Source organism: Salvelinus fontinalis, chromosome 28 (assembly GCF_029448725.1).
Source record: "Salvelinus fontinalis isolate EN_2023a chromosome 28, ASM2944872v1, whole genome shotgun sequence".
Classification (NCBI taxonomy): domain Eukaryota; kingdom Metazoa; phylum Chordata; class Actinopteri; order Salmoniformes; family Salmonidae; genus Salvelinus; species Salvelinus fontinalis.
Genome location: NC_074692.1, coordinates 18,712,782 through 18,740,095, shown reverse-complemented (window position 1 = coordinate 18,740,095; position 27,314 = coordinate 18,712,782). Strand labels below are relative to the sequence as shown.

Sequence of the window (27,314 nt, the reverse complement as noted above, 5' to 3'; positions counted from 1 at the left end):
TTGATCATTTGTGTGAGATTGAGGGCATCTAGCTTAGATTGTAAGACTGCCGGGGTCTTAAGCATATCCCAGTTTGGGTCACTTAACAGAACGAACTCTGAAGATAGATGGGGGGCAATCAATTCACATATGGTGTCCAGGACACAGCTGGGAGCTGAGGGGGGTCTATAACAGGCGGCAACAGTGAGAGACTTATTTCTAGAGAATTGCAATTTCGTACAAAAGATTTAGCTGTAGATGATGTTACAAATATTTGTTGGTCTGATGGGATTAATAAGTAACATTCTGGCGCTGCACTTGATGTATTTATGAAATTGCTTCTTCCAATTATTGATAAACATGCACCTGTTAAGAAATGAACTGTTAGACCTGTTAAGGCTCCATGGATTGATGAGGAATTGAAAAACTGTATGGTTGAAAGAGATGGGGCAAAAGGAGAGGCTAATAACTCTGGCTGCACATCAAATTGAGGAATGATGTGACTAAACTAAACAAAAAGAAGAAGAAACTGTATTATGAAGTCAAAATCAATGATATAAAGAATGATGAAAAAAACGTTGGAGTGCTTTTAAGGAAATTATAGGCAGAAAGACAAATTCAACTCCATCTTTCATCGAATCAGATATTTTATTCATCACAAAACCATTTTGATGTTGCCAATTATTTTAGCAGGAAATGCCAACAACGAACAGTGAGTCATCGTACTCATGGATTTAAAAAACTAACAATTAAAGAAAAGCATTGTATGTTTAATTTTTGTAAAGTAGTGTGGGAGAGGTGGAAAAATGATTGTTATTGATCAATAATGACAAACCTCCTGGCATTGACAACTTAGATGGAAATCTACTGAGGATGGTAGCTGACTCTACAGCCACTCCTATCTGTCATGACTTTAATCTGAGCCTAGAGGAAAGTCTTTGTCCTCGGGCCTGGAAGGAAGCAAAAGTCATTCTGCTACCAAGAGTGGTAAAATGGCCTTTACTGGATCAAACAGCAGACCTATCAGCTTGTTGCCAGCTCTAAGCAAACTGTTGGGATTTTTTTTTATTGACCAAATATCAATGCTATTTCTCTGTAAACAAACGAACAACAGACTTTCAGCGTGCTTATAGAGAAGGGACTCAACATGTACTGCACTGACACAAATGACTGATGCTTGGTTGAAAGAAATTTGTAATAAGAATATTGTGGGCGCTATATTGTTAGATTTCAGTGCAGCCTTTGATATTATTGCCCAAATCAAATCAAACTTTATTTGTCTTATGCACCAAATTCAACAAGTGTAGACCTTACCGTGAAATGCTTACTTACAAGCCCTTAACCAACAATGCAGTTCAAGAAGAGTTAAGAAAATATTTATCAAACAAACTAAAGTAAAAAATAATAAAAAGTAGCACAATAACATAACAATAACGATGCTATATACAGGGTGTACCGGTACCGAGTCAGTGTGCGGGTGGTACAGGTTAGAGGTAATTTGTACATGTGGGTAGGGGTGAAGTGACTATGCATAATAATAAACATTGAGTAGCAACAGTGTACAAAACAAATGGAGGGGGGGGGGGGGGGGTCAATGTAATAGTCCAGTGGCCATTAATTGTTCAGCAGTCTTATGGCTTGGGGGTAGAAGCTGTTATTGAGCCTTTTGGTCCTAGACTTGGCGCTCTGGTACCGCTTGCCGTGTGGTAGCAGAGAAAACAGTCTATGACTTGGGTGACTGGAGTCTCTGACAGTTTTATGGGCTTTCCTATAACACTACCTATTATATAGGTCCTGGATTGCAGGAAGCTTGGCAACAATGATGTACTGGGCCGTATGCACTACCCTCTGTAGCGCCTTATGGTCAGATGCCGAGCAGTTGCTCGACCATAACCTGTTGTTGAGAAAATGTATGTGATGGCTTTTCAACCTCTGCCATATCGTGGATTCAGAGCTATATATCTAATATAACTCAGAGGGTTTTCTTTACTGGAAGCTTCTCTAATGTCAAACATGGAAAGTGTGGTGTACCACAGGGCAGCTCTCAAGGCCCTCTACTCTTTTATATATTTACCAATGACCTGCTACTGGCATTAAACAAAGCATGTGTGTTGATGTATGCTGATGATTCAACCATATACGCATCAGCATCCACAGCTAAAGGAAGTCACTGAAACCCTTAACAAAGAGTTGCAGACTTTTTTGGAATGGGTGGCCAGTAATAAACTGGTCCTGAACATCTCTAAAACAAAGAGCATTGTATTTACTGCAAATCATTCCCTAGGTTCTAGACCTCAGCTAAATCTGGTAATGAATGGTGTGGCTGTTGAACAAGTTGAGGAGACTAAATTACTTGGTGTTATCTTAGACTGTAAACTGTCATAGTCAAAACATATATATTCAATGGTTGTAAAGATGGGGCGAGGTCTGTCTGTAATAAAGAGATACTCTACTTTTTTGACACCACACTCCACAAAGCAAGTCCTGCAGGCTCTAGTTTAATCGTATCTTGATTATTGTCCAGTCATATGGTCAAGTGCTGCAAAGAAATACCTATTTAAGCTGCAGCTGGCCCAGAGCAGAGCGGCACGTCTTGCTCTTCATTGTAATCAGAAAGCAAATATTAATATTTGGATGGAATGCCCTTCCATCTTATATTGCGCAAGTGAACAGGAAACCTGGTTTCAAAAAACAAATAAAGCAACCCCTCACGACATAACGCCTCCTCCCCGATGTGACACACTCGTTGTGTGTACTCACACACACTACATGCTAAAGTTTTTAAATGTATGTAAATTGTAAAGTATTTTGTCTGTAATATATTTTTCATTATGTAGGACCCTAGGAAGACTAGCTGTAACTATTGGCGTCAGCTAATTGGGATTCTAATAGATCTAAATAAAAAATTACTTCACTGGATGAATGCTCATGTTCTTTTCTCGAGGTCTGGAGATTTTATATCAAGCCCCACAGTGTGGTCATTGCAAAGATATTAATAGTTCTCTTTTTCCTAGGAGGTTCCTGACTTCCCCCACTCCCCACCCATGTCAGTGAGGGTACTCCACCCTGTGGTCTATAGCTGTACTGCAATCCTCCTCCTCTGCCTCTTCACCATCATCATCACACACATACTACACCACAGGTAACGTGTGTGCGTGTACGTGTGCATGTGCGTGTGTGTGTGCGTGTGTCTGCTATCTGACCTACCCCACAGTGTCTTTATGTCCATCTAATGGTCTTCTTTGTTTTCTTAATCCTGCAGTTCTATAAACATATCCAGAAAGAGCTGGCACACGTTACTCAATACCTGCTTCCACATCGCTATGACCACAGCTGTCTACGCAGGAGGCATCACCCTGACCAGCTATCCAATGGTGTGCCAGGCAGTAAGTCCCTTTCCTCCCAGACCCAGCTCATGCTCTCTACATGTGGTGTGTGGAGGCTGTGTGTATGACCCTGTGTGATTTGTTTCAGGTGGGCATCGCTCTCCACTACTCCTCCTTGTCTACTCTGCTGTGGATCGGGGTCAGTGCTAGAGTCCTCTACAAAGAGGCTGTGTGGAGGATGCCACAGCAACCAGAGGGAGAGTCTCCCGTTCCAGCTACTCAGCGGCCTATGCTCAGGTAAGTGATGTCATCAGGGTGAGACAGAGTTTACTTTTATATGAGAAGGTTGTGAGTCATTGTCAAACAGGTCAACGGTTGAATTGTGAGCTCATTGTGGGGCGGTATTTTAAATGACTGTATTCATGTGAATGGACACACAAACTGTCATATCAAAGACCACCATTGTGTTTAGATCCAAGGATCTTCTGTTTTAGAAAGCCTTGGAGGGAAAAACAGTAGACTACTGCTAAGGCACAAAAGAGTAGCAGTGACAGATGCAGAGTGCTGAGCCCAGTGCGGGGGAGGAGTGGAATGTACGAGCCAGGGATAACAGAGGTTAAGGAGAATGTCGTAAATCTGGAAAGGGTGATGGAGGGGGCGCACTGTCCCCTCATTACTGCCCCCTCCCCTCTTTCTCCCCCTTTTCCCCCTCTGCCCTGGTGCTCCCTGGCTGTGATCATGCACTGTACTGTTGACCTCTGTGGCTTTCCCAAACCCTTCTGTTGCCCACCGCCGCATGGGGTCAGCCCTCCAATGACGCCTAGCCCTGTGATAAATCACAACCCCCCCAGCAGCCTGTTGCCCTTTGTTACACTTTATCAGCTAGCTCAGAGAGGCTGCCCAACTTACAGTTCAGCTCAGGAGATCACAAACAGCTAGCCTAGGGATCACTACAGCTGTGAAATGTATGCTTGCTGAGAGAAAACAACAAAGGAGCAAAGCCCCTAAATCTCATACAGAATAAACAGAAACTGAAATGTAATTTGTCATACAGTCCTTGGGTTTAAGTTGTTGTTTCCAATATTGTGGCTGGGACATGATACTTCACATATAAATGAGTTCACTGTCATTTATTTTTCATCTCATTTTCTTTGATCCCTGTAATTTGTGTATTTTCTGAATACAGGTTCTATCTAATAGCTGGTGGTGTTCCTCTCATCATATGTGGCATCACTGCGGCTGTCAATGTCAACAACTATGGGTCCAACAGCCCTTAGTGAGTGCTTCTCATTTTACCGTTGAGCAATTGGCCCTTGACACGGTATCTTTTGGTTTAGTGCTTATTCAAGAGCTGAATTTGCCATTTTTTATGAGATTTTGAATACACAGAGGTATCCTTCTTTGCTATGACCTTACTGACTTTTGTATTGTATTTTCCAGCTGCTGGTTGGTGTGGCAGCCCAGTTTGGGGGCCTTCTTTGTCCCTGCAGGCTTGGCGGTATTGGTCACCTGGATCTATTTCCTGTGCACTGTGTTTCGCCTGAGGCAACGGGTGGCCAAAGAGTGCCCAGGATCCTCCCTGTCCTCCCCTGTGCCTGAGAGCCAGCCAGCCCTGGGTGGAAGCATTAGTCTCCTGTCAACAGACTCTGTGGTGGGGACCATGCACGCTGCATTGACCCCAGAGGATCAGTACTCCCTGAAGGTGCAGTTCCTGGTGCTACAGGCCACCCACTTCCTGTTCCTGGCCCTGTGGGGCTGTGGAGCCATGGCCATGTGGCTGACAGGGCACAGCAGCCTGTTGTTTAGCTCTCTCTATGGGGTAGCTGCCACCGTGTTGGGAGTGTTCCTGGTGGTGCACCACTGCTTCCGACGCCTGGATGTGCAGGCCTCCTGGCTGGGCTGCTGCCCAGGGTATCGCCACTCCCAGCCTATGCCAGTCTACACGCACACCTGCACCACTGTTAGTGGGATGCAGACCACCTCTGAACAGGGATCCCAGATCTTCGTTGGCTGCCATCCTCCAGAGGATCCCCAGAACTCCTCATCAGCCAGGTCCTCCTCCACCCCCAGTGGGATCAGCAGTGTAAGCCCTGGGCCCTGCAAGCTTACCAACCTGCTGCAGGTGGCACAAGACAATACCAACAATGCCACTCATGCCCCAGCAGGCACCAACACCAGCACCAGTACGGACAATAACAACAAGCAAGCTAACAACCTGCTGCCCACCACAGGCTCTGTAGCCCCTGTCCAACCTCAGAGGAGGAAGGTCAGTGGCAGAACTAAACAAGGGAGCAGCCAGTATCACCACCGAGGTGAAGGCAGAGGTCCCTACCGACTCAAAGCCTTGAGGGCTGGTGGTGGAGGGGGCAGTATGGGAGCACTGGGACCTACAGGTATAGAGCAGCACAACGCTGCCCATCCAGCCCACAAACAGGCCACTAGTGAGAACGGCAGCCTACATCACAGCCACTCTGAGAGCCATGCCAGCCCGCTAACCAATGGTAATGGTAGGAGAGTGGGGGAGACAGTTGCTACCAGCCCCTCAGAGGGTAGTGACGGGGGCAGCAGCGGCAGCCGTAAGCCCTTCCCTCTGCTCCCCTCTGTGGCCAGCAGGGTGGCTATGCAAGGTAATAGGCGCAGCGCCAGCCGAGACAATCTGAAACTGGCAGCAGCTGCAGAGCGTGAAGCTAAGCGCAGCTCCTACCCTCTGAACAGCATCACTACCACTGTGCCAGGGGTTGCCCCTAACGGCACCCTCAAGAGCTCTGTGATGGAGCTGGAGTTGGACACAAGTGGCACGGACCATTCCCAGAGCTCTGTGGGCATGAAAAGTATGTGGAAGAGTGAAACTACAGTGTGACCTTAGCTCTTTCCAAGCACCTGTCCACAGTGGACCCTGACAAAATTTGATATGATTGGACTGTTGTTATAGTCTCCTACGTCTATACAGATGAATCCTAACATGAGATCCATGTGTGTAACTCAGACTTTCGTGTAAATGACATTGAAAGAATTGAACAATTCTTATAATTTCACATGTGGATCTCAAGTTGGGATTCAGATCATGAGTTTTTTCTTTTTAATGTGTAAAAGAGCTAGATTATGGGGTTGTGTTGCTTGCTACTTTTGTGTCCAGCCATTTAGCTTTCCATTACAATGATGGTATGGGATGTGTATGAAGACAACCATGTCCTGTACTCTCAGCTCTGTCACAGACATAACAACTGTTTGTTGGGTTTGCCATGAATTCAAGACCTGTCTTTTGTGTGCTTTTGTTTTTCATATTTCAAACCTAAAATACTCATTTATTCTACACGTCACAGGAATATTTACCAGCTATATCTAAAATCAACATAAGATGTTGATTTTGGATTCCATAAGTAAAGCTTTATTGTTTTGTTTGTATTCTTATTCTATGCATATCGACTATGGCATGAAATGGAATCTAAGATTGTCCATTTCCACAGTACGGCTGTGCATTTCCTCTGTGAAGAATCTTTTTGCTTTTATTATATTTTCTTGTAGTATTGTGGGTATGGGGGCATGTGTGTGTGCGTGTGTATGTGTATGCTGCGTGAATGTGTGTTTGTGTGTGTGATTCTCAATCTAGGATGAGAGAATGCAGTTTCTAAAACTTATTTTACTAAATCGTATTGACTTCGATTCAAATACGCATCAGCACTGAGAGGGAACACCTCCCCTAATAAACAGGATTGAACAAGTATCAGTATTTGGACAAACGAACTAAGAGTGACCTTTCTTTGACCCTGGCATGTACTCTGTAATGTCCATGGTGATTTTTTTATATGAACTTCCCCGTCCTTCTTCATTTTTCCCTTTTCCCTTACTGTGCTCTCTCCCTCTTGGAGTTTCAAATCTCTGGGTTTACAGTTATTTGAACATGGATGTAGACTGCCCCCTCCAGGATTTCAAACATCATTGTTCATGCACTGATATAAAGGGATGCATCAGTTTAAATCATGTTGAGTTTGCCATCTGCATCAGGAGGAAGGACAATATGTTAATGGTTGTTTTATTATGCAGTAAATAGCTCTGGTGTATATCACATGAACCAAGATAAGCCCTTACTGAAATACCCCCCTCACATTCACCTCATAATCCAATGGCTTCAAAGCTTGTTACAGTAATCATCAAATACTTCTACACTATTTGTTTATGTTTATGTACAAAGCTCAGAGTAAAGGCAAAAAAATTAATGACAGAATTCTGGTTCATTTATGCTACTTAGTTTTCTGATGTTGCTTCACACACTTTATCATACAATATTGTGTAAAACCATATTATGCTATTTTGATCTTCAATATTCTTTTAGTGTGTAAGAATGCAACAGCTCAGTTCATCTTAGATACACTCTGCTAAACAACTCCACTGTGTTCAGGGAAATGATTGTGCCAAAGAATTGTATAGACTAGCAGAGCTTACCTCAACGTCAGTGTTTAGCAAATGGGATACAATTCATAGATTGTATCCTTATTCTAGGTCCTGAAATCTCCCTGTAGGTCAATGATAACATGAGGAAGAACTCAAACTCACAAAGCTCAGAGTTGTGTTAAGTACAAAGCAGTGGTTGCACTTACCTTCCTCATTATTGTCTGTAGACAAAACACCATGCTTGTTACACTCATTTCCATTAGGTGTAAAATGTCAACAAGTGCAAGAACACAATGGCAGAATGTGTCCTCTTTTTCGCTAATGGTTACTCAGATTGTTAACATTTCATTCATTTACTAACATTCATCCAATTTGTCCCGAAATTATTTCCAAGTTTTGTGTCCACTCATCTCGAAATGAAAAAGGGAGATTTCAAAATGTTTTATGTATATTTATATTTCATTTGTCATAATGACATCAGTATGAAATAACTGTTTTTAATTCAATAATATATTGTTCAAGAAATTCAGACTGTGCCTCGTAAAATAAACTCTGATGCAAAATAAATACAATAAATACAACTTTAGTATTTTGTCATTTATTCTCATACTGACGGGGCAATAGCGCTTGTCTGATATGAACAGGAGGTGAATGCGAATAAAGGAGTCTGAGAAACTCAGTGACTGGCTGTCTGAGCACCAGCTGCTCTTGAAGCTTCTGTTCATATTAGCTGTTCTTGATGTTGTGGTCTAATTTGTGAAATCCTGCTCTCTATTAAACAAAGCTGAAACCTTTGTCACTTAACCGTTTTTATGACAATTAGTTATATTTGTTTAGTTTACAAACAATTGGTCAGCATGTTTACAAACATAAGGTCAGTGAGATCCTAGGCTGGGGGTTTCAGGGATGGTAAACTGATCCTAGACCTTTTTTTGTTAAATTACATTTCAAATTACAATACAATAACAAAAAATCGGAAGAAACATAAAATAACATTAAAGTAAAATAATAAAACCACTACACATGAATTGAGTTTCAAAAGTTAAAGTACCTAAAATAAAATAAATAAAATAAGATCAGGGGTTATAAATGTACAACCTGATCCTAGACCAGTGCCACTGTCCAATCACCGTAGGTCGTCAATTTATTGACGAAAATGTTAGCCAATCAGATAGCAATGTAGGAGAGTATGGGAAGGAAGAATGGTTGATGAGGAAGTTTATCGTCCAACAAAGAAAAAAGTCAAGAGAGGCAATGAAAAGTAATTATTACAGACAGTCGTTGTGTTAGTGTTTGACCTCTTTGTATAAGAACGCAGAGTATAATTTGCTTATAGAAGAAAATGGTATACGATGGTCCTTGTCGAACGTCTGAATTTGGGCAAGTTAAAGTAGCTAGTAAGCTACTAGTAAGCTAGCTACTGTAGCAAACGTTAGCGAGTTCTTGATATTTCATCTTTACCTAGCCATTAAGTTAGTTAGTAGTAAGGACCAACACCTGGGTTGCATTAGCTAATTGAGACTGATATATAAGGTTAGTTACATTACTCAGACTCCACTTGTCATAGCCACTGCGTCCGTAGAATTATAGAGTGAAGTGGGAGTGTCAAGTGTGTCGACATCATCATCATCATCATCAGATACCCGATACCCGGCCGAGAGTCGACAATCGTCATTATACATTACCGAGAACAACGACCTATCGGTAGTAACGTTTGGTCTGTCAGTCTCTGGAAGTGAAAACAAAGTCGTTAGGATATCCTAAAACCTGCCAAAGTAGTTTTTTTTGTCAAAGCTTAGCTAGCTAGCTAAAGCTTTGAAATGGCTTTGGCTGACCAAAGGCAAAGCCAGCAGTGGTATCCCACAAGCGTACAGGTAACGGTGTTCCAAGCCAGGAATTTGAGGATCAAAGGCAAGAATGGAACCAACGATGCCTATGCCATCATGCAGGTGGCCAAAGACAAGTTTTCTACCTCGGTTGCCGAAAAATGTGTCGCACCAGTATGGAAGGAAGAGGCAACGTTTGACCTGCCATTGTTCCACCATGGAAATGCTGAACGCTGCACACTGTATATTATTGTAATGCACAGAGCTCTGGTGGGACTGGACAAGCTCCTGGGACAAGCTGTGATCAACCTACTGGATCTACACGATAACAGTGCCCGGAAAAAGACTGAGTAAGTAGCTCATGTTGAATAAAGATAAAGGATCTGTGGATATTATCATACATATTTTTAAACTAGTTCTCCACCGAGAGGGGGGTTCTTTGTGTAGCCAGAATGGTATTAGTGATAGGAATGTCTGCTCTGTTAAGTGTCACCATTGACTTGATGAATTTCACTGACATAGCAGAGCTGAAATTCCATTTACGTTTATCAGGAGGCTGATAAATGTCTATTGTACTCTACATCCATCAACTTCTGCACATTTGAACAGTCATGTTTACACACCTAAAGCACTGACGGAGAAGGCCATTCCAGATCCCTTATCAGTAACTCAGTGGAAGAACCGAAACCATGGAGCTGGTTGGGAAAACGATCTGATTATGTTGGGTGAGGTCAAGCTTCCTCTGCCTTCTTGTCAAACTGTAGCTTTAGGCTGTGAATACTTGACCTGATACCCTAACCATGTCTCCCCTTTTAGTTGTTTGAAATTCTCCATCTGAACAGTAGTTGGAGAATTCCAGCTCATTTAGTTTGAGCCTATCTCTGGCCTTCACAGCTGGATGGGGTTATGCTGCATGCCATGTTGTATCTCATTATGAGGAATGTTGTCCAGTGAATACATTCCTGCCATTTCCCCATGTTTCTTCAAGGTTATTTAACTGAGGGCTAATCAAACCATCATACTGACATGTGAAATTACAGGGGTTGGGACAATGATGTCATTCACAACAATGGTGGGATAGGCTCTATCATGGGTGTAGCAAGCATTATAACAAAACATTAGGCTTGCTGCCTTTCCATGATTTGAGGAAAAATGTACACACCCTCATCTTATGTAATAGTGTTTTTAAGACTTTGCTGACTTAAACATGGACAGAAGACTGAAGGACATTTAGATTTCAATATTGAAGTCTGCAGACTAATCTTTGACTTGTAGGCTATTTGTTGCAATTGAGGGCAGTGAGTGACTGTCATGGTTGTATCCTCCTGTGTACAATACTCTCTGTGTAGGCTGTCCCAAGGGCAGCCTTTGTACAGTGATTAGGCACATTCACTTGTTTACTGTACACTCATATCTGGAACCTAATCTAGAGTTTACTCAGTTGGGTTTGTACAGCCTTTTATGACTCATCTTGCTCCTTCTCTCTCAAACAAGGGTATTGGAGGTTGCTCTTTGTTCCCTCTTGCAGTGTATAGTGTTAGATTACTGTCCTACATCAGTTGATGTGTTGATTTGACATTGTCATCTCCCAATGTAGCAGAATATGTTCTCAGCATGAAACAAAGGGATATGATGCCAAATAACGCACCATGTTACTGACCATATTCCACTGTTCACACTTAGGCCTATTAGGTGAAAGGGCAAGTTCCACAACTTGGATATTGAAAAATTGAGGCACTACTGACAACAATATAGGCCTATGTTAAGTATGCTCTTTTGGTATTTCTGTTTCCGCATTAGAAATGGACTTGGCTATAGACCCGTTTCATCTTCATGGTTTGTCTATCAAACAAATTCATACCGTTTAGTCTGTCATGTTAGGCATTAGCTGGATGTGACATGTTAATCATTATGCTTCAGAGGGAAATCGGGGCCTCTACTACTTTCTCTCAGAGAACTCGTCCAACAGCAGACCACCACTCCTCTCAGGGCCAGGGTTTTCTATTTATCTGTAAACACTATCACATGTGCCATGTCAACACAGTTCCCTTTAACTCATATAATCCCTTCACTGAACTATTGTTTAGAGTCTGACCTGTACTACAGAAAATACATTGAAATATTATCTTATGTTCTCAATTGTATCCCATTGTACTGTGCTCTGGTAGTAGTTGCTGTTTTGCTTGGCATGGCCCAGTTTTAGGAGGAGATTAGGAATGCTTGGAGAAGGCATAGCACATCTTTCATTAGCCTACACCTCCTAGGAAGACTCCCTATTGTTCTGCTAGGCTTTATGGAATGTAGACTAGGTTTACTCCCATGCATGTTTCACCACAGGTTCCTGTCTGGATTTTTGTTTTATTACACCAGTATGGGCAGGGAAATGATGCACTGAACTTCACATGAACCACATAGAATGTCTGATCACTACCCAGCAGCGTACAGCGCATTTCAGCTGAACGCATCCTAAATATATACCCATCGACTAACCATCTACAATGAGTAAAAAGTGACCAGATTTACTTTTACTGCCTATGGAAGTATGATGTCCTCCGGGAAGAATGTTTGTAGTGCTCAGTAGAGCCACAGCTTATTGATCAGAACTCTGACCCCCCTGAATGCTTCCCTTGCCCCAGCTGACCCTGAAACATGGAGGTTCAGTGATGACACTGAATTTAACCAGGGATTTCTGCCCTCTACTGGCTTCCTTTTGTAGGCCTGTCTAAATGTTTTTTTTAAAGCTTCCATTATGATAACTCAAGTGAAGATGCAAAAATATTAAGCGTGTAGGCCTGCTGCGAGTGACTGAATATGCAAAAACGGCACACTGCAAGGGGCTTCCACTTAACCTGGGTTGGATGGGTTGTTGCTCTGGTCTTGGGAAGGTGAGAGTTCACCTGGGGGACAGTCAGAGCTTCACTTTGTATTACTGGGATTAGCCTAACGGTCTGCTATTTGTCGAAATCTAGCAGTGCTCTAATTGTGCGACGTCTCTTCAATCACAGAGGCTGTTATGGAAAGGGCTCTCCAGATGGCTTACTTTTCCTTTTGTGCAGAGTGGGCCTAAACTGCAATGAGTTTACAGCCCATTTACATCAGCGCTGGATCTATTATAGGTCAAAACTAGTGCAAAATTTCAGTAATAGTTTTATCAAGTCATGTTTGACCCCATTTCCTGGCATCATGACGTTGAAAAAGTTTCCGTAGCTCATTCGTCACATTTGACCTTCAGTACATTGGTTATGTGTCATTTGGCCATATGATTTGTTTTTTAATTGAATGGGTGGCCCTACACTGAAACAAAATATAAACGCATCATTTGTTGGTTTAATGAGCTGAAATAAGAGCCCACAAATTTTCCATACGCACAAAAAGCTTATTTCTCTCAAGGTTTGTGTGCACATTTGTTTACATCCCTGTTAGTGAGCATTTTTCCTTTGCCAAGATAATCTATTTACCTGATGGGTGTGGCATATCAAGGAGCTGATTAAACAGCATGATCATTACACAGGTGCACCTTGTGCTGGGGGCAATAAAAGGCCACTCAAGTTTTGATGGAGCATGCTGACTGCAGGAATGTCCACCAGAGCTGTTGCCATAGAATGTAATATTAATTTCTCTACCATAAGCCGCCTCAAGTCATTTTAGAATTTGGCAGTGCAACTGGCCGCACAACCACAGACCACATCTGAGACCAGCCACCCGGATAGCTGATGAAACTGTGGATCTGCATAACCAAATAATTTCTGCCCAACCGGTCAGAAACTGTCTCAGGGAAGCTCATCTGCGTGCTCGTCGTCCTCAGCAGGGTCTTGACCTGACTGCAGTTAGGCGTCGTAACCGAGTTCAGTGGGCAAATGGTCTTCTCATAGGAATCCCAGTTTCAACTGTACCGGGAAAATGGCAGACTGCATCTATGGCGTTGTGTGGGCGAGCGGTTTGCTGATGTCAACGTTTTTAACAAAATGCCCTATTGTGGGGTTACTGTATGGGCAGGCATAAGCAATGGACAACGAACGCGGTTACATTTTATTGATGGCAATTTGAATGCACAGAGATACCGTGACTGTAGACCCCATGTCGCAAGGCTCTGTACACAATTCCTGGAAGCTGAAAATGTCCCAGTTCTTCCATTGCCTGAATACTCACCCGACATGTCACCCATTGAGCATGTTTGGGATACTCTGAATCGACGTGTACGACCGCATGTTCCAGTTCCCACCAATATCCAGCAACTTCGCACAGCCATTGAACAGGAGTGGGACAACAGGCCATAATCAACAGCCTGATCAACTCTGTGAAGTCGATGTCGCACCAGATTCTTATTGGTTTTCTCATCCACGCGCCTTAAAAAATGTTTTTAAAGGCATCTGTGACTAACAGATGCATAGCTATATTCAGTCATGTGAAATCCATAGATTAGGTCCTAATGCGTTCATTTCAATTGACTGATTCCCTTATATGAACTGAAACTCAGTAAAATCTAAGATTGTTGCATTTTATTTTTGTTCAGTGTAATATCTTTCTCCCACTCTCATTTTCAGTTGGTACAAACTGCTGGATAAGAATGGGAAGGAGGACAAAGTCAAAGGGGAGGTGATGTTGGACATTCAGTTTATGAGAAACAACTTGACAGCCAGCATGTTTGACCTTTCCATGCAAGACAAACCACGCTCCCGCATCGGAAAGCTCAAGGACATAGTGCGTGGGAAGAAAAAGGACACCTTCTCTGACTCCGCCTCTGCAATAGTTCCCTCTGTCAGCCAGGTACTGACTGACAGCGAGGGAGAGGGTGACTCCCACTCGGTGTACTCAGAGTTCCCTGAGGCCAAGAAGAAATCCAAGCTCAAGTCCCTCTTTGCCCCTAAATCCAACTTGCAGCGCAACATCTCCCAGTCCATGTCCACACTGGGTACTCTTCCTGAGAAGAATGCATCCCTCAGTGGCAGTCGCTCTTCTGGACTCAATGTGGATTCTCCTGATGGTGAGCTCTTTTCATTCAGCTTAAACATTGTTTTAAAATATTTCAGTAATGATGATGATGATTGGCATATGCAATAAACTCCTTCACTGTCGCTTTCTATCTACAGTTAAAAAGAAGTTCAAGTTCCTGGGCCACAAGCGGACAGGCAGCAATGACAGCAAGGTGTCTACAGGACCTTTTTCTCTTCTGGGCAGATCCAAGCAAAAGGATGACCCAAATGGCACGTGCATCAACGGTAACCATGTCTATGCAGAGGAGGTAGAGCCCAAGTCTGGGTCCACCCTCAGCCTCAACAGCTCTGTTCAGGGCTCAGTGGAGGATTTACGCAGCCGCAGGCAACCATCTGACGTCTCTCTAGAGTCCCTCAAGAGCCTCTCTGTCCCCACCTACAGAATGGAGTCTGCAGATGGGGCGCTGCTGGAGCAACGGCGCCTTCAGGAGGAGGAGAAAAGACCGGCCGAGGAGCAGAGACGGAATGAGGAGAAACACAGAGCGCAGCTCAAGATAATGCAGGAGGAGGAGGAACGCAAGCAACAGGAGGAGCAGGAGAGGAGGAGAAGGTTCCAGGAGGATGAGGTGAGGAGGAATAAGCAGCGGGAAGAGGAGCTGAAGCGCCTAGCGGAAGAAAGGATACGGCTGGAGGCGGAGGAGCTTCAGAGGCTGAGGGAGGACCAGAGGCAGCAGGAGGAGGCCTCTGTGGCTGAGAGGCTGTCCTCTCTGTTTGGTATGATCAGGAAGAAGGAGGAGAAAAAGGAAGAGCAGCAGCAGACTAGCACAAAGGAGGAGAGGCCCAACCCAGCTCCCAGATGCTTCACCAGAGATTTGGAGGGCCCACCACACACCGCCAACCCATTTGAGGAGATCCCCCTCAGTCCAGACCCTCCAACCCTGTTTGAGGAGAGCCCGGTGGACTCCCAGAAGGCTGTTTGCAGCCCCAACACCACAAGCGCTGCGGTCTTCCTCAACTCCAACCGCACTGCCAAGGTATCTGCAGTCAAGCCTAGGTAGGTGTCAGTCTTGTTCTAATGCACTCACAGCTCTATTATAACTTGAGATCTGTGTAGTTAAGTCCAAACTTTGTGCTACTCTCCCATCAATGCATGGTTTTAATAGTGCAATTAGGATTTGTCCTTCTCTGCTGTAAGCCTTGTCAGCCTACTAATGTCATGTAGGCCTACCTGATGTTCTGACAAAAGTTACATCTACAATGGTAAGTGGAGCTACTATATACACAATATACTTCACTGCTGATCAGGTAACACTAACCAATAAACATTTTCTGTCTCAGTATTTTGCTAATGGGGTGCTAGATGGTTTTCATGTTATTTCCAGTTAACTATTTAGAAATGTTTTGCTTTAATAGCATCACGTTGACTGCCTTTGCAGCCTTTCATCTAACATACATCAAGCTCTCCAATTATTTATTTTAAATAAACCACTTTCTCTGACTGCATTCTTAGAACTCTCCTAAAATCCATATTTTCACTCAAATTGCTGTATGTTCCATTGGATAGCAAGCAAGGAAAACACTCATCGCCACAGCTATTCAATCTGGACAACTTTAAGTGGTTTTATTATTCCCAGTTGCTTATGGTGGTTTGGGGATTAGTGATCAGATGGTGGTATGGTTTAACTAATCTGTACACTAGATCATGTCTCCAATCTCTATGCTGGCTACAATTTAGCTTAGTATTGTGAGTTTCATCTTTGTGCCTCTTTATTGTCTTTAAAGATGGAATCCACAGTAGGAGAAATGTTGCCATTCCGCCTCACAGCCTTAGTTATTATTTTGTTGACGAAGCGGAGGTGAGGCGTAGTTATTACAAAAAAAATGCTGTAAATATTCTGCTGTTCTATTGCGCATGCAATGATGTCTGGGGGGGGGGGGGGGGGGGGGGGGGGTCAATAACTTAGTAGTTGTAATATCGCAAATGGACATTGCAGTTTCACCATTTATGAATTCCAGCTTTAAGGCTCTTAAAAGCCTTGACAAACATGAGCGTGGATCACCATTGTGAATTCCATCTGGCGCGTGATGGACCTGTTTGGCCACTGTGCTGATTGGTCTGTAGTGTGGAATCTAGGTGTGTCTGAGACTGGGTGATATAGTGCAGAACAGGTTGGGAGGGATGAAGTGAGCTAACACTGGGTGCCTAAGTACATTGGGACTGTCTGCTGGCGCAAACAAGGCTGTTTTTTTTTTCACTCATCTACTTCTGGATTTATTTTAATTGTTCTTTCCTAATGGTGAGTTGTCCACTCAATAGAGTCCTTTTAAAGGAGGAAATACTTTTTTAGTTGAGCCATAGCCTGATCTGATTTTACTACTGAATTTCATATCTAGATTTGTTTAATCTTATGTTTGAGCCTTTTTGCAAGAATAATGATAGCCCATCTTAAAGTAAATTGAATGTGTTTTTATAACAACCCTTAAGTGTTAAGAGCAAGGCAGTTGTGGTTATTTCCAAATTGTTTAATTCCATCAAGACCTTATCAGGTGTGACGATCTGCTTACAAAAAAATAGTTGGATGTTTTTGCGTGTTTGGGGTAGAGCATGTTTCAGATGGGACCGGACATAGGGCTGGGCAGTATGACCCAAGTATCATATCCCGGTATTGCATTTATTTTTATTTTTAAATGCCTGTATTTTATGTTTTTGAATAATAGTTGTACATTTTGTTTTGAGTAGTGTGTGACCCTAGGGTGGCAACATATACATTCTAAGTGATTTCAATGGGTCTTTCTCCATTGTGATTGTTTTATACTGTTCACTTCAACCAAAATACATTTGATAATTTCCATTCTGACATGTAGGGCTGCACGAAATGGGCAAACAATCTTGGCCATATTTTAAAACAAATGTTGCAATTGCGATTTGACTTTGTGATTTTTAGAGCAAAACACTTGAGTGAGCTGTTGGACTCATGGAAATAGTTTGAGTATAATAGTGGGCACTTTAAATAGTGTTTGACATGATGACAAATTAAAATCTCTGGGCGTTTTTGTGATGGGGTAGGAAACAAAGTTTTGACAAGTATTTCCTAGGGGACCCTAATCTTTGGCTACATTGAATGTTTTCTCTTAGCTACTTCATGTAGCTAGCATTTTTGCTTTGTGTATTCCTCTTTGAAGATACTGTTGCACAAAAACATAAAATGTAAGTCTACACCTACAGGCTGTATAGCTAGTTAAGTTTGCTGGCTCAGTACATTTATTAGCTAGCAATTAGCATTAATGGCTAACAAGATTTTAGGTTCAACTTACTAAGAATAGACAAACTAGCTGTTTGCAGATGTAAGAAGGAAACTAAGTGTAATTACAGAACACTTAATATTAAGAAGCAAAATGAAAACCACATTGTTGCATGTGCTGCGTTGACCATGCAGAGACTGAACGCAAGTGTCTCATGCTCGAGGAACAACAAATGCTCTCCTTGAGTGACAGAGGGCAGGGTAGGTCTGTGGAAAGCTGCATGGAGAAAGCAGAGAAATTAATATACTACAGTTCAAAAGTTTGGGGTCACTTAGCAATGTCCTTGTTTTTGAAAGAAATGCAAAAAAAGAATTGTCCATTTTAAAATAACATCAAATTGATCACAAATATAGTGTAGACGTTGTAAAGGACTATTGTATCTGGAAACGGCTTATTTTTTTAATGGAATAACTGGAGGCCCATTATCAGCAACCATCACTCCTGTGTTCCAATGGCACGTTGTGTTAGCTAATCCAAGTTTATCATTTTAAAAGGCTAATTGATCATTAGAAAACCCTTTTGCAATTATGTTAACACAGATGAAAACTGTTCTGATTAAAGAAGCAATACAACTAGTCTTCAGACTAGTTGAGAATCTGTACTCCGGGATGATGGCCTTCTAGGCAGTTCCAGTGTCTGTTCTTTTGCCCATCTTAATATTTTATTTTTATTGGCCAGTCTGAGATGGCTTTTGTCGCCTCGTCACTGTTGACGTTGAGACTGGTGTTTTGTGGGTACTATTTAATGAAGCTGCCAGTTGAGGACTTGAGAGGTGTTGGTTTCTCAAACTAGACAGTCTAATGTACTTGTCCTCTTGCTCAGTTGTGCACCGGGGCCTCCCACTCCTGCCAGTTTGTGCTGTTCTGTGAAGGGAGAAGTACACAGCATTGTACCAGATCTTCAGTTTCTTGGCAATTTCTCGCATGGAATAGCCTTCATTTTGCAGAACAAGAATAGACTGAGTTTCAGAAGAAATTTATTTGTTTCTGGCCATTTTGAGCCTGTAATCGAACCCACAAAGGCTGATGCTCCAGATACTCAACTAGTCTAAAGAAGGCCAGTTCCCCTTTTTCTTCTTTAATCAGAACAACAGTTTTCAGCTGTGCTAACATAATTGCAAAATGTTTTTCTAATGATCAATTAGCCTTTGAAAAAAAAAAAAATATGATACATTTGGATTAGCTAACACAACGTGCCTTTGGAACACAGGAGTGATGGTTGCTGATAATGGGCCTCTGTACGCCTATGTAGATATTCCATTAAAAATCAGCCGTTTCCAGCTACAATAGTCATTTACAACATTAACAATGTCTGCACTGTATTTCTGATCAATTTGATGTTATTTTAATGGACAAAAAATGTACATTTAATTAAAAAACAAGGACATTTCTAAGTGACCCCAAACATTTGAACGTGTGTTTTTTATATATATATATATATATATATATATATATATATATACTTACCTAGTTTATATATATATATTATATATATATATATATAGTACATATATACTTACCTAGTTTATATATATATATTATATATATATATATATATAGTACATATATACTTACCTAGTTTATATATATATATTATATATATATAAACTAGGTAAGTCGGTTAAGAACAAATTCTTATTTATGATGACGTCCTACACCGGCCAAACCCGGACGACACTGGGCCAATTGTGCGCCGCCCTGTGGGACTCCCAATCACGGCCGGTTGTGATACAGCCTGGATTCAAACCAGGGTGTCTAGTGACGCCTCAAGCACTGAGATGCAGTGTCTTAGACCGCTGTGCCACTCGGCAGCCCAGCAACGACTCAAGTAGCGAAGTAAAGTATAAAAATGGACGTTACATTTTTAAAAACCAAACATTCAAAAACCGTTATAGAAGGTCAAGTAAAGATCCAAACTGGTCGGTGCATCAATACCACATATCGTAAAATACGGAACACCCAGCACTAACCAGACGGCATATACACTACAGGTCAAAAGTTTTGGAACACCTACTCATTCAAGTATTTTTATTTTTGCTAGAATTATAGTGAAGACATTAAAACATGAAATAACACATGGAATCATGTAACCAAAAAAGTGTTAAACAAATATTTTAGATTATTCAAGTACCCTCCCTTTGCCTTGATGACAGCTTTGCACACTTGGCATTCTTTTTTTTTTCTCTCTTTTTTTTATCCCATTTTCTCCCCAATTTTCGTGGTATCCAATCGCTAGTAATTACTACCTTGTCTCTTCGCTACAACTCCCGTACGGGCTCGGGAGAGACGAAGGTCGAAAGCCATGCGTCCTCCGAAGCACAACCCAACCAGCCGTACTGCTTCTTAACACAGCGCGCCTCCAACCCGGAAGCCAGCCGCACCAATGTGTCGGAGGTAACACCGTGTACCTGGCCCCCTTGGTTGGCGCGCACTGCGCCCGGCCTGCCACAGGAGTCGCTGGAGCGCGATGAGACAAGGATATCCCTACCGGCCAAACCCTCCCTACCCCGGACGACGCTATGCCAATTGTGCGTCGCCCCACGGACCTCCCGGTCGCGGCCGGCTGCGACAGAGCCTGGGCGCGAACCCAGAGACTCTGGTGGCGCAGTTAGCACTGCGACGCAGTGCCCTAGACCACTGCGCCACCCGGGAGGCCCCACTTGGCATTCTTTCAACCAGCTTCATGAGGTAGTCACCTGAAATGCAATTCAATTAACAGGTGAGCCTTGTTAAAAGTACATTTGTGGAATTTCTTTCCTCAATCCGTTTGAGACAATTAGTGGTGTTGTGACAAGGTAGGGGGAAGACAGACCAAGTCCATATTATGGCAAGAACAGCACAAATAAGCAAAGAGAAACAACAGTCCATCATTAGTTTAAAGACATGAAGGTCAGTCAATCCGGAACATTTCAAGAACTTTGAAAGTTTCTTCAAGTGCAGTCACAAAAACCAGCAAGATCTATGATCAAACTTGCTCTTGAGATCCACCACAGGAATGGAAGACCCAGAGTTAGCTCTGCTGCAGAGGATACATTCATTAAAGTTACTAGCCTCAGAAATTGCAGCCCAAATAAATGTTTCAGAGTTCAAATAACAGACACAACTGTTCAGATGAGACTGTGTGAATCAGGCCTTCATGGTTGAATTGTTGCAAAGAAACCACTACTAAAGGACACCAAAAAGAAGGGACTTGCTTGGGCCAAGAAATATAAGCAATGGACATTAGACTGGTGTAAATTTGTCCTTTGGTCTGGAGTCCAAATTGAAGATTTTTAGTTCCAACTGCCGTGTCTTTGTGAGACACTGTGTGGGTGAACGGATGATCTCTGCATGTGTATTTCCCACCATAAAGCATGGAGGATGAGGTGTGGGGATACTTTGCAGGTGACACTGTCAGGGATTTATTTAGAATTCAAGGCACACTTAACCAGCATGGCTATGACAGCATTCTTCAGCGATACGCCATCACATCTGGTTTGCGCTTGTTTTTCAACAGGACAATAACCCAACACACCTCCAGGCTGTGTAAGGGCTATTTTACCAAGAAGCAGAGTGATGACATGCTGCATCAGATGACCTGGCTTCCACAATCCCCAGACCTCAACCCAATTGCGATGGTTTGGGATGAGTTGGATGGCAGAGTGAAGCAAAAGCAAGTGCTCAGCATATGTGTGAACTCCTTCAAGACTGTTGGAAAAGCATTCCTCATGAAGCTGGTTGAGAGAATGGCAAGAGTGTGCAAAGCTGTCATCAAAGCAAAGGGTGGCTTCTCAAATATGAAATATATTTTGACTTAACATTTTTATTTTTATTTTTTTATACTAGATTCCATGTGTAAGTTCATAGTTTTGATGTCTTCACTATTATTCTACAATGTAGAAATTTGTTAAATAAAATCTCGAATGAGTAGTTGTTCTAAAACTTTTGACCGGTGGTATATATTTATCATTGCTGCACTAGAATTTAATTTTGAAACAAACGTTTGAAATATCAGACAGAAAATGCTCTGGGTTCACAAGATGTATCATCATTAGGGGTCCAAATGATGAACAAAGAATAGAAAAGAGCAGAGACTGATTTTTTTTTTAATTGAGCAGACTTAAAAGAACACTAGTTTCTGACGTTGTCTTGGTAGAATTCTGGGTGCATCATCACATGTGAAGATAAGATCTTGATGGAATGAAGCCCCACTAAGATGAGTAAACTCCTGAGTTCTTGGTTATTTCAGCTGTCATGGGCAAGCTCAGCTCTGGTGTGACTGTCTGCCACTGACCTCCAGGTTTTCACTCCTAGGCAGATTAGTGGAGTCTCTGAAGCAGCCTGAAACCCCCGACAGAGTCCCATAGGCAGCAAACTCCCTCCCTGCGCTGAATCGTTTCTCTAGCGTCCCCTCTGAGTCTCCTGGTATGTTCTCCAACCTCCACTCCTCCCTTGCTCCCGCTAAGGTGCGGAGGAGCACCTCCAAGTATCCCTACAGCAGCACTGAGAACCTGGCTGCCATAGGATCTTCCCCCAATGGATCTGACAAGAAGCGGCAAGATCCTCTGTCCCCCAGCCCAATGGAACCGCAAAGCCATGGAAAACCCAATGCAGGCTTCAGAATTGTCTCTACTAAATCTGCTGTTGCAAGTGGTGATCCTGTGCCAATTAAGTCAGTTGAGGGCAAAATACATTCTCTAACACTTCCTGACTACGATAGCCTGTTCCCACAGAAGAGACATGGAGTACAAGGGCATACTCGATGGGACCATATAATTGCAGAGGTGAATCAGAGACAGCAAGAATATGTGCCTCGGCTCATTGGTAAAGAGATGAGTGTGGATGGCCCAGACCTCGACTCACCAGGACATCCACGCAATGATAAATATTCCTACTTGCAGGAGCGGGCAGCAGAGCACTTACACCAGCAAAAGACACAAGTTCAGGAAGTTCAATCTACCTCTTTGAGGAGTGTAGGGCCCAGCAGTTTGCCAGCACTCACTCCCCCTTCCAAACCAGTAGCTGCAGTCCCCCTTAGACTAGTGGTAGACTCTAACACAAACCAAGACCAGAGCACTATACAGGCTAATCCATCTGAGAGGCCCAATGCCTTTGTCTCGACAAAACCCTTGGTTCAGAGCAGAGACTTACCCTTCGTGACACCTCGGGAGGATGCAAAGAAGGTGATAAACACATCTGTTGCTACAGCCAGTGATGGCAAACATGTTTTCTCAACAGAAAAACCTAGACCTACATCACGAGTGGTTTTGGTGTCAAGTTCTACAGATGAACCTAAAGGACTGCCAAACACTCCCAAAGAGATCCCCGCAGCCAAACCCAGACAAAGGTTAGTCCGCAAAGAGCCATTGAGACCTGCAGATCATGAGCAGACATCAGCAGGGTCTACCACTGTAGAGCAGGAGAACAGATTGGAGAGGAGAGCCTCAACCCTCGATATCATGAGAAGGAGTAGTCCAGTGACTGCAAAGAACACTGAGATGACTGCTTACAATGAAAAGCAACTCTTGTTTGACTCTGCAGAAAGCGACATTGATAAAAAAACACAGTTGGAACACATTATGAAAGTGAAGTTTGCTGAACTTGACCCCTTCCCCATTGCTGATATCCTGCCTAAAGACCCATGGGCCCAACCAGAGCCAAGCCACAGTGGATATTACTTGTTCACTGAAGAACCACAGAAAAACTGCAAGCTTAAAGAACAGGCAATGACAACTGATGACTTGGATAAACTTTTCGCGCCAAACAATCCAACAGATCCCTTTGCTAGTTTTAATGATGGTGACTCAGATGAACCTCGAGAGCAGGAAAAAACAGAACACAGTCCTGCTTTTCAAAGGGGATTTTCCCAAATTAAAAAGAAACAAGGAGCACCCCAGCCTTCAGCTAATTCAAGTAATAAAGCAGCGATTGGAAAAATTGAGCTAGATAAACACAACCCTTCACCCAGAGAAGACAAGCTGATCAGCTCAGCCGCTACAACAGGATGTGTAAAACTGTCGCCTCAAAATACTGGACAAAGTAAACTCTATGGCAGAGATGGGGTGGAAACTCAAGACAAGTGGGCAGCAGACCCTTTTACTTCCTCCTCCCATGTACCTTCTGTCCTGACTTCTCCTGAGCCCCCCCAGTCCGTAGTGGGAGAGCTTACCTCACAGACCGGGGAAAAGACCCTGCTACGGTCCTGGGTCTCACCCTCTGAGCTGCAGCCACTCACTGTGCTGAGTAGCAATGGTGGTGGGCCAGTCTCAACTCCATGCAGGTGAGCCTAAACCCCTCTAGATATAACCAGCCTTCAATAATTGAATTTTTTTTTTCACCTGTCAATTGGCCCATGTCTAACAGGCTAACAAACACTATGGCCTCAACTATAATTTTGATTTATATGGATGGTCAGTCCTTGCATCCATTGCTATGTCTATGAATTTGAGTCGTTACATTTCTCCAGGCTCATCCCTAAGCTTTTGTTTTAAATGAAGAACTCTAGCTTTACGCTTAGTCTTTTTTTGTTGTTGTTGGTATTTGGCGTTTCAGTCTTAATCAAATTCCTCAGGGAATATTTTGAAATGGCTGGGTAACTCTGATCAAAGGGGTTGTTTGTTAGTGATTTTGGTATGAAACTGGGATATGCTGCAGAGTTTCTCTGTTTTGTTCAACTTGGGAAAAGTATTATCTCTGTGCAGCCTTATTTCATAATTGCTGTGCCTATCTCACAGGGGGAGGATTTGTAGTTTTCTATACCTGCAGCCTAACTGAAATGGACCTCTGTTAATTCAACTAATGATTTGACTAATGTGACATTGTTATGCTCCTCTGTTTTAGTGTTTTTTGTTGTTGTAGTAATTTTCTCTTTCCAGGCCTCACCCAGTGAAGCCCATGAGCTCCATAGAGAGCCACGCTCCCATTAGCACCCCGGTAGTTGGAGAGATGTTGACTTATGACCGCACCCTGGGGAAGATGAAGGTACTGCATGTTGATATGTTTAATACTAATAAAACCAATACCTTTTTTTAATTTAGCTATTAAAACCAAAAAGTCTGCTGTGACATTGTCTTGTACCATCCTCAGGCGCCAGGCATGGTGGAGAGTGGGCCCTACACCCAGCTGACCCAGGAGGAGTTGATTACCCTAGTGGTGAAGCAGCAGACGGAGCTCTCCAAGAAAGACTCAAAGATCGTTGAGCTGGAGGAGTACATAGACAACCTGCTGGTGCGTGTAATCGAGGAGAAGCCCAGCATCCTGCTGGGCCTCAACTCTGTCAAGCAGGCCCTGTAAGGTATGAGGAGTGGAACAGGGAACCGTAAGATCAAGGGAGATATTTAGGCTTCCACTCCAACATCCCCTGTAGTTTGTGTACGTGTGTGGTCTTTCTATTGCAGTCACTGTGTATTGGATCGAGCAATCTCTTATTTCCTTTGAGCATATGCACTTTTTTTGTCTCCATGAGGAGTTGGACTAAGACAATCTCGAGGTTTCTTTTCAGAATGCTGGAATGCATGCTGAATAGTTTTTTTCTAGAACTATCACTAGATGCTACATCGCATCAAATTATTTTACAAGGTTTTGAAAATTAATACTGGGTTCTTTTTATAGTCATTTACCATATGTGAACATTTCTTGTCATTGCGTTGGTACTTTATATGCTGTATAAACCATAATTGGCCCTCATTAGGCAAAATGGAACTGGAAGCTCTAGGTATGTTGATGTCCATGTCACTGATGAAATATCTCTGGCCAGGCCTTTGCACAGTGGTTCCATGTTGCCTACAATTTTGTGGATTTTAATTATGCCATCTTGCTACTTATACTTTGGTATCTGCTCATCCCAAAGCCGTAACACACATAATAATATGCTGGTTAGTGTTTGTTTTGTTGTGTTCTTAAACCTTGAAATTTCCTTGTTTTTCTAGGGTTATGTTTGATCCTTTTCTTTAAATGATCATGACGTGCCTTGATGCTACTCCTTCTTGGTGTATTCAATCAAACAAAAGTGTTAATCTAATACCTAATCGGATTATTGCGGGGTATGGTACAAGTACGTTAACCTCTCAAAGTAAATATTGCCTCCATAGTGACATTTTAGATACACAATGGTCTTACCTTAGTTAGCCTAGTTTGTTTAAGCATTATTGAACCTGTGATTTAGGCTAGTTCACACAGGGTTTGATTGGAAATGCATATCTGTCAACATTGCTTATTTTAGTTTCTTAGTTACCTTTCTCCTTATTTTAGTTTCTTAGGTACCTTTCTCCTTATTTTAGTTGGCAGTATGAAATATTTTTTATATGTGTCTAAAGGAGGAAACCATCATTTACAAAACCAGAGATGGATAGAGAACCAGCTATTTATTCCAAGGTTGAGGCAGTAGTGTGGATCACGCTAACTATAGATGGAGAGAGACCTGCTGTTCACTGTTTTCATTATTTTATGTCTGTATTAGCTACTCACTTGACTGTGCAGAGCACAATCTTTTCTATTTATGCAAAATAATGTCAAATATTTTATGCAAGAGTAATGACTAAGTTCAAATCGATACACTTTGAGAAAGATCTTCCAATATATTTAAGCATTATGAATGTAGTTTCAAAATGAACCTTGTCCTTGTTAGATTTAATGCCTTTTAATTAAGCAGTAGGCTTTGACTATAGCCTTACAACTTGTGTAAATCTCTACGTCTCTGAATGTAATCTACTCAATGTTTCTTCGGCGTCTATGCCTTTGTGAAATGTCATAGCAATAAGAAACAATATAAATCATAAACATTTCTGATTGTGCCTTCAGGGATTTTACTCATAAGACTGTGATTACTGTAAAATCTGGATTCCGTAAGATGGTTGCACCTTTTTATGTTTACTGGTGTTAAATTCAGTGTATGTGAACACTATGTGATATTTTCAATTAAAATGAAGTACAGTAAATCATTAACTGTTTTGTGTGTGCTATTAGAGGCAGCTTGAAGACTTATAATACTAGCTGTAGGCCTATGATACACTGAGAAATTGTGACATTAATTGAAACCACTATCCTACGTTAGTTCAATAGATTAACTACAGTTGACGTCGAAAGTTTACATACACCTTAGCCAAAGACCTTTTAAAGTCAGTTTTTCACAATTCCTGACATTCAATCCTAGTAAGAATTCCCTGTCTTAGGTCAGTTAGGATGACCACTTTATTTTAAGAATGTGAAATGTCAGAATAATAGTAGAGATTTTTTTCATCACATTCCCAGTGGGTTAGAAGTTTACATGCACTCAATTAGTATTTGGTAGCATTGACTTTAAATTGTTTAACTTGGGTCAAACGTTTCCGGTAGCCTTCCACAAGCTTCCCACTATAAGTTGGGTGAATTTTGGCCCATTCCTCCTGACAGAGCTGGTGTAACTGAGTCAGGTTTGTAGGCCTCCTTGCTCGCACATGTTTTTTCAGTTCTGCCCACAAATTTCTATAGGATTGAGGTCAGGGCTTTGTGATGACCACTCCAATATCATGACTTTGTTGTCCTTAAGCCATTTTTCCACAACTTTGGAAGTATGCTTGGGGTCATCATCTATTTGGA

General features: G+C 42.4%; 2 protein-coding genes across 4 annotated transcripts in view; both read left to right on the top strand.

Moving 5' to 3' along the window:
- LOC129826311 (adhesion G protein-coupled receptor A2-like) overlaps nucleotides 1-8,278 on the top strand; it is a 58,649-nt gene extending 50,371 nt beyond the window's left edge. Inside the window, exons 15-19 of the mRNA XM_055886888.1 lie at nucleotides 2,994-3,121; nucleotides 3,242-3,365; nucleotides 3,454-3,602; nucleotides 4,492-4,581; nucleotides 4,746-8,278. Of these exons, the coding sequence (XP_055742863.1) occupies nucleotides 2,994-3,121; nucleotides 3,242-3,365; nucleotides 3,454-3,602; nucleotides 4,492-4,581; nucleotides 4,746-6,165 (1,911 nt within the window). The 3' untranslated portion in view covers nucleotides 6,166-8,278. The remainder of the gene's footprint in view (nucleotides 1-2,993; nucleotides 3,122-3,241; nucleotides 3,366-3,453; nucleotides 3,603-4,491; nucleotides 4,582-4,745) is intronic.
- Nucleotides 8,279-8,886: 608 nt separating this feature from the next.
- The window catches only part of LOC129826312 (rab11 family-interacting protein 2-like), a 65,371-nt gene continuing 46,943 nt past the window's right edge, over nucleotides 8,887-27,314 (top strand). The window contains exons 1-5 of one of the 3 annotated variants that reach the window (XM_055886891.1): nucleotides 8,888-9,873; nucleotides 14,068-14,507; nucleotides 14,614-15,511; nucleotides 24,614-24,719; nucleotides 24,825-26,677. In XM_055886891.1, the coding sequence (XP_055742866.1) occupies nucleotides 9,518-9,873; nucleotides 14,068-14,507; nucleotides 14,614-15,511; nucleotides 24,614-24,719; nucleotides 24,825-25,031 (2,007 nt within the window). In that variant the 5' untranslated portion in view covers nucleotides 8,888-9,517 and the 3' untranslated portion in view covers nucleotides 25,032-26,677. Of the gene's footprint in view, nucleotides 9,874-14,067; nucleotides 14,508-14,613; nucleotides 15,512-19,373; nucleotides 24,019-24,613; nucleotides 24,720-24,824; nucleotides 26,678-27,314 lie in introns of those variants that run through there. The other 2 variants (XR_008755014.1, XM_055886889.1) reach the window with 2 other exon arrangements.